This window comes from Chiloscyllium punctatum, chromosome 18 (assembly GCF_047496795.1).
Source record: "Chiloscyllium punctatum isolate Juve2018m chromosome 18, sChiPun1.3, whole genome shotgun sequence".
In the NCBI taxonomy this organism is placed as follows: domain Eukaryota; kingdom Metazoa; phylum Chordata; class Chondrichthyes; order Orectolobiformes; family Hemiscylliidae; genus Chiloscyllium; species Chiloscyllium punctatum.
Genome location: NC_092756.1, coordinates 70,577,597 through 70,586,973, shown reverse-complemented (window position 1 = coordinate 70,586,973; position 9,377 = coordinate 70,577,597). Strand labels below are relative to the sequence as shown.

At 57.3% G+C, this 9,377-nt stretch overlaps 1 protein-coding gene across 3 annotated transcripts in view; it reads left to right on the top strand.

Moving 5' to 3' along the window:
- Positions 1-9,098, top strand: part of LOC140489179 (uncharacterized) — a 37,366-nt gene extending 28,268 nt beyond the window's left edge. For all 3 annotated transcript variants that reach the window (XM_072588430.1, XM_072588431.1, XM_072588433.1), the window contains 2 exons: positions 4,542-4,634; positions 7,138-9,098. In XM_072588430.1, coding sequence (XP_072444531.1) covers positions 4,542-4,634; positions 7,138-7,203 — 159 coding nt within the window. In that variant the 3' untranslated portion in view covers positions 7,204-9,098. The remainder of the gene's footprint in view (positions 1-4,541; positions 4,635-7,137) is intronic.
- The last annotated feature ends 279 nt before the right edge of the window (positions 9,099-9,377 follow it).

The window sequence follows — 9,377 nt, the reverse complement described above, 5'->3', positions numbered from 1 at the left end:
GGGGGGGGGGGGGGGGGGGGGGGGGTGGGGGGGGGGGGGGTGGGGGTGGGGGGGGGGGGGGGGGGGGGGGGGGGGGGGGGGGGGGGGGGGGGGGGGGGGGGGGGGGTGGTAGGGGGGGGGGGGGGGGGGGGGGTGGGGGGGGGGGGGGGGGGGGGTGGGGGGGGGGGGGGGGGGGGGGGGGGGGGGAGGGGGGGGGTGGGGGGGGGGGGGGGGGGGGGGGGGGGGGGGGGGGGGGGGGGGGGGGGGGGGGGGGGGGGGGGGGGGGGGGGGTGGGTGGGGGGGGGGGGGGGGGCGGGGGGGGGGGGGGGGGGGGGGGGGGGGGGGGGGGGGGGAGGGGGGGGGGGGGGGGGGGGGGGGGGTGGGGGGCGGGGGGGGGGGGGGGGGGGGGTGGGGGGGGGGAGGGGGGGGGGGGGGGGGGGGGGGGGGGGGGGGGGGGGGGGGGGGGAGGGGGGGGGGGGGGGGGGGGGGGGGGGGGGGGGGGGGGGGGGGGGGGGGGGGGGGGTGGGGGGGGGGGGGGGGGGGGGGGGGGGGGGGGGGGTGGGGGGGGGGGAGTGTTTCAGTATTTACAGGGGGATCCTGGGGCGGGGGGAGGGGGGAGTGTGTCTGTATTTACAGGTGGGTTCCCGTGGTGGGAGGGTGCAGTGTGTCAGTATTTACAGGGGGGGTCCCCGAGGGGTGGGGGGTGTGTTTCAGTATTTACATGGGGGTGCCGGAGGGGGGGGGGGGGGGAAGGGGGGAGTGTAAGTGTTTACAGAGAGTGTCCCCGAGGGGAAGGGGGAAGTGTGTCAGTATTTACGGGGGGGGGTCCCCAAGGGGAGGGGAGAGTGTGTCAATATTTACAGGGGGGTCCCTGGGGGGGGGAGAGGGGTGTGATAGTATTTACAGGGGGGTCCCCGGGGGGTTGGGGGAGTGTGTCAGTATTTACAGGGGGGTCCCTGGGGGGGGAGAGGGGTGTGATAGTATTTACAGGGGGGTCCCCGGGGGAGGGGGGAGTGTGTCAGTATTTAAAGGGGGGTCCCGGGAGTGGGGGGGGGGGGAGTGTGTCAGTATTTACGGGGGGATCCCCGAGGGGTGGGGGGAGTGTGTCAGTATTTACGGGGGGGTCCCCGAGGGGTGGGGGGAGTGTGTCAGTATTTACAGGGGTATCCCGGGGTGGGGATGGGGAAGGGGGGAGTGTAAGTGTTTACAGAGAGTGTCCCCAGGGGGAGGGGGGAGTGTGTTAGTATTTACAGGGGGGTCCCGGGGGGGGGGAGTGGGGAGTCTGTCAGTATTTACAGAGTGTCCCTGGGGGGAGGGGGGAGGGGGGAATGTGTCAGTATTTACAGGGGGGTCCCCGAGGGGAGGGAGGAGTCTGTCAGTATTTACAGAGAGTGTCCCCGGGGGGAGGGGGGAGTGTGTCAGTATTTACAGGGGGATCCTGGGTGGGGGGAGGGGTGTGTGTGAGTATTTACAGGAGGGAGTCCCGAGGGTTGGGGGGAGTGTGTCAGTATTTACATGGGGGTCCCGAGGCGGGGAGGGGGTCAGTATTTACAGGGGGGTTCCCAAGGGGAGGGGGGAGTGTGTCAGTATTTACGGGGGGGGAACCCGAGGGAAGGGGGGAGTGTGTCAGTATTTACATGGGGGTCCCGAGGCGGGGAGGGGGTCAGTATTTACAGGGGGGTTCCCAAGGGGAGGGAGGAGTCTGTCAGTATTTACAGAGAGTGTCCCCGGGGGGAGGGGGGAGTGTGTCAGTATTTACAGGGGGATCCTGGGTGGGGGGAGGGGTGTGTGTGAGTATTTACAGGAGGGAGTCCCCGAGGGTTGGGGGGAGTGTGTCAGTATTTACATGGGGGTCCCGAGGCGGGGAGGGGGTCAGTATTTACAGGGGGGTTCCCAAGGGGAGGGGGGAGTGTGTCAGTATTTACGGGGGGATCCCCGAGGGGTGGGGGGAGTGTGTCAGTATTTACGGGGGGATCCCCGAGGGGTGGGGGGAGTGTGTCAGTATTTACGGGGGGAGGGAACCCGAGGGAAGGGGGGAGTGTGTCAGTATTTACAGGGGGAGGGAACCCGAGGGGAGGGGGGAGTGTGTCAGTATTTACAGGGGGGTCCCAGGGCGGGGGATGGGGGGAGTGTGTCTGTATTTACAGTGTCCCCGGGGGGAGGGGGGAGTGTGTCAGTAATTCAGTAATCACAGGGGGATTCCGCGGCGGGGGGGGGGAAGGGGGAGTGTCCCCGGGGGGAGGGGAAAAGGGGGAGTGTGTCAGTATTTACAGGGGAGTCCCCAAGGGGAGGGGGGCATGTGTCAGTAATTACAGGGGGATCACGGGGTGGGGAAGGGGAGGGGAAGGGGGGGTTAAGTGTTTACAGATTGTCCCTGGGGGGAGGGGGGAGTGTGTCAGTATTGACAGGGTGATCCTGGGGGGTGGGTGATCCTGGGGGGTGGGGAAGAGGGAGTGTAAGTGTTTACAGAGAGTGTCCCCGGGGGGAGGGGGGAGTGGGTCAGTATTTACAGGGGGGGGTCCGGGGGGGGGAGGGAGGTGTTTGTCAGTATTTACAGAGAGTGTCCCCGGGGGGAGGGGGGAGTGTGACAGTACTTACAGGGGGGTCCCCGAGGGGAGGGGGGAGTGTGTCAGTATTTACGGGGGGGTTCCTGAGGGGAGGGGGGAGTGTGTCAGTATTTACAGGGGGGTCCCTGAGGGGAGGGGGGAGTGTGTCAGTATTTACGGGGGGGTCCCCGAGGGGAGGGGGGAGTGTGTCAGTATTTACAGGGGGGTCCCTGAGGGGAGGGGGGAGTGTGTCAGTATTTACAGGGGGGTCCCCGAGGGGAGGGGGGAGTGTGTCAGTACTTACAGGGGGGTCCCTGGGGGGGAGGGGGGAGTGTGTCAGTATTTACAGGGGGAGCCCGAGGGGTGGGGGGAGTCTGTTAGTATTTACAGAGAGTGTCCCCGGGGGGAGGGGGGAGTGTGTCACTATTTACAGGGGGATCCCGGGTGGGGGGAGTGTGTCAGTATTTACTAGGGGGGTCCCCGAGGGGTGTGGGGTGTGTGTCAGTATTTACAGGAGGATCCCCGGGGGGAGGGGGTAGTGTGACAGTATTTACAGGGGGGTCCCCGAGGGGAGGGGGGAATGTGTCAGTAATTACAGGGGGGTCCCCGAGGGGAGGGGGGAATGTGTCAGTATTTACAGGGGGGTCCCCGAGGGGAGGGTTGAGTGTTTCAGTATTTACAGGGGGGGGCCCGGGGCGGGGGGAGGGGGGCGTGTGTCTGTATTTACAGGTGGGTTCCCGTGGGGGGAGGGTGCAGTGCAGTAAGTCAGTATTTACAGGGGGGTCCCCGAGGGGTGGGGGGAGTGTGTCAGTATTTACATGGGGGTCCCTTGGGGGGAGGGGGGAGTGTGTTAGTATTTACATGGGGGTCCCTTGGGGGGAGGGGGGAGTGTGTTAGTATTTACAGATCGTCCCCGGGGGGGGAGGGGGGAGTGTGTCAGTATTTACAGACGGTCCCCGGGGGGGGAGGGTGGAGTGTGTCAGTATTTACAGGAGGATCCCCGAGGGGAGGGGGGACTGTGTCAGTATTTACAGAGAGTGTCCCCGGGGGGAGGGGGGAGTGTGACAGTATTGACAGGGGGGTCCCCGAAGGGAGGGGGCAGTGTGTCAGTATTTACAGGGGGGTCCCCGAGGGGAGGGGGGTGTGTGTGAGTATTTACAGGGGGTCCCCGAGGGGAGGGGGGAGTGTTTCAGTATTTACAGGGGGGTCCCCGAGGGGAGGGGGGTGTGTGTGTGTATTTACAGGGGGTCCCCGAGGGGAGGGGGGAGTGTTTCAGTATTTACAGAGAGTGTCCCTGGGGGGAGGGGGGAGTGTGACAGTATTTACAGGGGGGTCCCCGAGGGGAGGGGGGAGTGTGTCAGTATTTACAGGGGGATCGGGGTGGGGAGGGGGGGAGGTGAGAGGGGGAAGGGGGTTGTAGTGTGTCAGAATTTACAGGGGGGTTCCCCGAGGGGAGGGGGGAGTGTGTCAGTAATTACAGGGGGGTCCATGAGGGGAGGGGGGAGTGTGTCAGTATTTACGGGGGGGGTTCCCCAAGGGGAGGGGGGAGGGGGGAAGGGGGTGGGAGGGGTGCGAGGATCGGGTGTGAGTGGGAATGTGTGGTGTGTCAGTATTCAGGGTGCCTGGTGTATATTGTGATCCAGCAGAGCCCCTCGTTCTCTCGTACTGACTGATGCTGAGTTCTCCGAGGCTCCCTCTGTTCCACATACACACGCGTTCCGTCTGGAGGCTGCTCTCCGCTGACCCTGCAACGAGGTGAGGCGGAAATCCGAGCTTCCTGATGGCTGGCAGCCAGGCGGACATTTGTAAGGATTCCCTCAGGCCCTTGCTCTTGGTGCTGGGTATCCGAACCCTGGTCCCTCCGAAGATAGGCTGCCCGGTCTATAATCTCATTCTCCCTTTACTTGTGATATAATCCTCCCTTTTGTGCTCTAATTATTACTCATCCATTTGGCAGTTGTTCACCTGAGTGTTTGCGGCAAAATGCGGTGACAGTTTGTCCTCTGTCTCGTGTAGGCTCTGCAGAAACATGAGGTCTCTGTGTACAGCTCCCTCGACAACGACAGATCCAAGACCCAGGCCTCATCTCGGAGACATAAAACAGCAACGGTTTGTCTAACTTTCTCTCCCTGAGTCATCACTGTCAGTCATCTTGCACTCATCAGGACTGTCACAAGAATACCAAAATTGAAACTCTCCCATTAATTTACACCGTGCGAAGTCAACTCTTAATGGCTATTGGAAAAAGCAACAAGTCTCCATGAGCTCATCGATAATTCAAACAAAGTGCTGGGCTTAGTGTCATAGAGTCATAGAGATGTACACCATGGAAACAGACCCTTCGGTCCAACCCGTCCATGCCGACCAGATATCCCAACCCAATCTAGTTCCACCTGCCAGCACCCGGCCCATATCCCTCTAAACTTTTCATAAACCCATCCAAATGCCTCTTAAATGTTTGAAAGTTCACTGCTTGGTCAGACAGCTGTGCAGGTTCACTGATCCTTTTTTTAATTTAACCTACCACATGGTCCTTGCTCTCTCTCTCTCTCTCTTTCTTCCTCTTTTCAGTACCGTTGTTTTGATCTTCTTTTCCAAAGTTTCAAAACAGCGCAACAACTTATAAAACAGTAATTCCTACTCCAGGAATTCAAGGAAATCAGCTCCAACTCTGAAAATATCTCAGCAACAAAAAAAAGGAGCAGCTTTTCCAACCATGATTTTTTTTCCTGCCCTCCATCTTGGATTACCCAGAATCCTTAGTGAACACACATTCGCTTGTACAGGGTGGGTCACAGTATATCAATGTATCATTGCAAACAAGAGAAAATAGAAGTTCATTACCTCTGTATTCAGTTACTTGTTGTCTCTAAACAAAAGATATTCACTTCCCATACCTTTTTCTCAATTAAACTAGAGCTTGAGGACCCTCTAGACCATAGAACAGTACAGCAAGAGGCCCTTCAGCCCACCGTGTCTGTAGCCCACTGGCTACTATAGTTGTCAGTTGCTTTCTCCAAGGCAATGCCTCAGCCAATCAGAATCGACTTGACAACCATTCTCTCCTGAGGTGGTATCGAAGTTCTTTTTGCACTGCGTCCCGAGGGGGTGCAAGACAGAACGTTCCAGTGACATTATCTCTCTTCCCAATTAAGGTTCTCGCTGACTGTGTTGAAACGTTCCCAGTTCACATCAGTTTCAGGATAAGGGGTTCCCTTACAGGGCCAGTAGTCATTGGGCTATGTCTTCATTATGGGAGACTCAGTGGTCCCGATGGTTCAATGCAGAGTGCAGGAGGGCGTGCCAGGAGCAGTACCTGGTATACCCGATGATGAGGTGTCAACCTGGTAAAGCCGCCACTCAGGACAATCACACGCCAAAACAACATAAGCACAAGTGATTAGCAGAGCCACGCGATCCCACGGCCAACGGGTCAGATCTAAGCTCCACAGTCTCGCCACACCCAGTTGTGAATGGGGTGATGGACGTTAACCAACTCACTGGAGCAGGGGGCTCCGCAAGTATTCCCATCCTCAATGATGGAGGAGCCCAGCACATCAGGGCAAAAAGGTGAGGCTGAAGCTTTCACAGCAACCTTCAGCTAGCAGTGTCAGTGGATGATCCATCTCGGCCTCCTCCAGTCGTCCCCAGCATCACAGATCCCGGTCTCCGGCCAATTTAGTGTGCTCCATGTGATATCCTTTGGCAGCACTGGAGAGTGCAAAGGCTGTAGCCCCTGGTCAACTCCCCACTTGCCCTGGATGGGGGCAGCTCCAACAACACTCAAGAAGCTTGACACCATCCAGGAGAAAGCAGCCCCCCCCCCGCCAACTTGATTGGCACCACATCCACAAATCCTCCCCCACTGACACTCAGTAGCAGCAGTGTGTACCATCTCAAAGATGCACCGCGGAAACTCAGCAACGATTCTCAGACAGCACCTTCCAAACCCACGACCACTTCCATCTTGAAGGACAAGATATTTGGGAACACCACCCCCCCACTACGAGTACCCCCTCCGAGCCCCTCACCACCCTGACTTGGGGAAAAAATATCCCTGTTCCTTCACTGTCGCTGGGTCCAAATCCTGGAATTCCCTCCCTAAGGGGCATTGTGGGACAACCCACAGCAGATGGGCTGCAGCGGTTCAGGAAGGCAGCTCACCCCCACCATCTCAGGGGGGCAACTAGGGACGGGCAATAAACGCTGGGCCCAGCCAGTGATGCATGAGCGAATACAGAAAGCCCACCCAGTGGACATGTTAAGTGCTCTCATGGACTGACCAATGGGCTTGTGGCACAGAGGGTCATGGGCACTTTGTGTGGGCAATCACCTCTAGCTCTGATCAACCTGCTGGTCCTGGGGCAGAGGAAAGGGAAGCTGGGGACTTCCTTCCTCCCGAATCCCAGCTGGGAACAGGAGCCTGAGGCCTGTAAGGGACCGTTCCCAGTCTCACTGCTCCCTGGGATTGGGATTTGCATCGTCCGCGATGCTCAGCACTCCTTCTCCAGGAAAAAGGCTGCGGGGCCCCTTGGGAGTGTTCGCAGCCACGTCGAGCTCTCGGTTGAGTAGTCAGACACTAACTCTGCCTTTCTCTGCTCCTTGTTTTCAGGGCACTCGGAACATGCAGCCTCAGGCCGAGGAAGAGACCTACGAGAGCGTTTACGAGAGTTTCTGAAGTGAGGGGCCCCCTTTAGGAAATGGAAGGAGGTGCAGCGTCTCCCCTCACCCACCAAGCCACCCCCCCCTCCCCACCACAGCCGCCTCCCCTGCGCCCAGGAGTGATCCAGGAGCCCAGGCTGCGGCCCGTGCTATCCCGGGCCCTGTCACACAGGCTCCCTCTCCACCCCCTGAGACTGCGAGTCACCCCCCCCCCCTCCCTGACCAGAGACGAACGTGAGGCACAGGTGCAGTGTCTGGGCTGGGCTAACTGTTCCAGTAACCCTCGTGACCAAATTCCATTGCTCAGAGGATTAGAATGGTGCAGAGGAGGCCATTCAGCCCATCATGGCTGCTCCAGCTCTCTGAAGGAGCATCAGGACTTTGTGACTGTGTCCCGCCTTATTCCTTGTTTTTTCTATCCAAACGACCCAATAATACTAAAGGCCTCAGTTGAATCTGCCTCTGTATATGTAGACCGCATGCTCCAGTCCTGGACCCCCTCACAAAGTGAGAAAGGTTTCTCCTCACACCACAGTGGGTCTCTTTTGCAAATTCCTTCAGATCTGCGCCACCTCTTCCTCCTCCTCAATCCTTTTATCAACAACCACAGCTTCTCCCCATCCACTCTCACCAAGTCCCTCATGATTTTGGAAACTTCTATCAACATCTCCTCTCAGCTTTCGTCTTTCCAAGGGAAATCTCTCCAAATCTCTCCTCACCGTTGAAGTTTCTCATTCCTGGGACCCCTCTCGTAAACCGTTTCTGTACTCCCTGTAACGTGCTCACGTCTTTTCAATAACGTGCCACCTACACAGTACTCCAGGCTCAGTGTCTTGTACAAGTTCAACACCACCTCCTTGCTCTTGTAATTCTGTTTTCACCTCTATTTTACAGGACTGCACGGTGGCTCAGTGGTCAGCACTGCTGCCTCACAGGGTCCCAGGTTCGATTCCAGCCTTAGGCAACTGTCTGTGTGGAGTTTGCACATTCTCCCCGTGTCTGTGTGGGTTTCCTCCCACAGTCCAAAGATGTGCAGGTCAGGCGAATTGGCCAGGCTAAATTGCCCGTAGTGTTAGGTACATTAGTCAGAGTGGGATGGGTCTGGGTGGGTCCCTCTTCGGAGGGTCGGTGTGGACTGGTTGGGCTGAAGGGCCTGTTTCTGCACTGTAGGGAATCTAATCTAAACTAAATTGACACAATATACACAAGTGCACACACAGACACAGGGTCTAGATTAGAGTGGTGCTGGAAAAGCACAGCAGGTCAGGCAGCATCTGAGGAGCAGGAAAATCGACGTTTCGGGCAAAATACTGTATTCCTGATGAAGGGCTTTTACTCAAAATGTCGACTCTCCTGTTCCTCGGATGCTGCCTGACCTGCTGTGCTTTTCCAGCACCACACTCTAGACTCAGTTTTTGTTTTGGCAGGGCGATTTGGCTTTAACGTTGATGAAGAAAATTAGGGAACGCTATTTTTGAGAATGCTTATCTCTGTTCACAATATTCCAGTGACCATTGTTTCACACACGTGCAGATATCAGCTATCGTAAGAGTATGTGAGAGGGAACAGTACTATACGCTGAGCAGCTTCAACTCAAACATTAAACTCTTGGAGTTTAACCTCTGAGACTAGAACGTATCATTCCTGGCTAAGTCCGGTATAATTCCTGCAGGACTGCATCGCTATTATGCATACCATTCTAGTTTGTTCTTGCACTTGCATATCCCACAATCTAAACCAACCACCAAGAAACAGTCAGGAGACCACCAGCCACAGCCAGTCCCTTCTGAACCATAACTGCACCTGAAACTGGTGATAATGATGACCCTCTGTCCCTGCATTAACAGTACTTTTTCAATGCAATGTCTTAAACTTACTTTTATTTCGTTCATAAATATGATTTAAACCTTCCTTCAGGCTGTTGATACTTTTCATTGGGCGTTTGGGTAATTTTTGAGTGATCGTGAGTGATAATTTTGACTGGTCAGCCCCTAACCCCACTTTCCCAATAGGCCTTATTATTTCTATTAAGCGATCTTCTATTAAGCGAGGTTTCACTGGAACACAATTAAGGTGTTGTCGGAGAACTACCTGTACAAATATTATCCATGGCTATCTTTTCAGATGACTGGCTACCCTGCTGTCTTGATTCATTGTCTCTCTCTCTGTCTCTCTCTCTCTCTGTCTCTC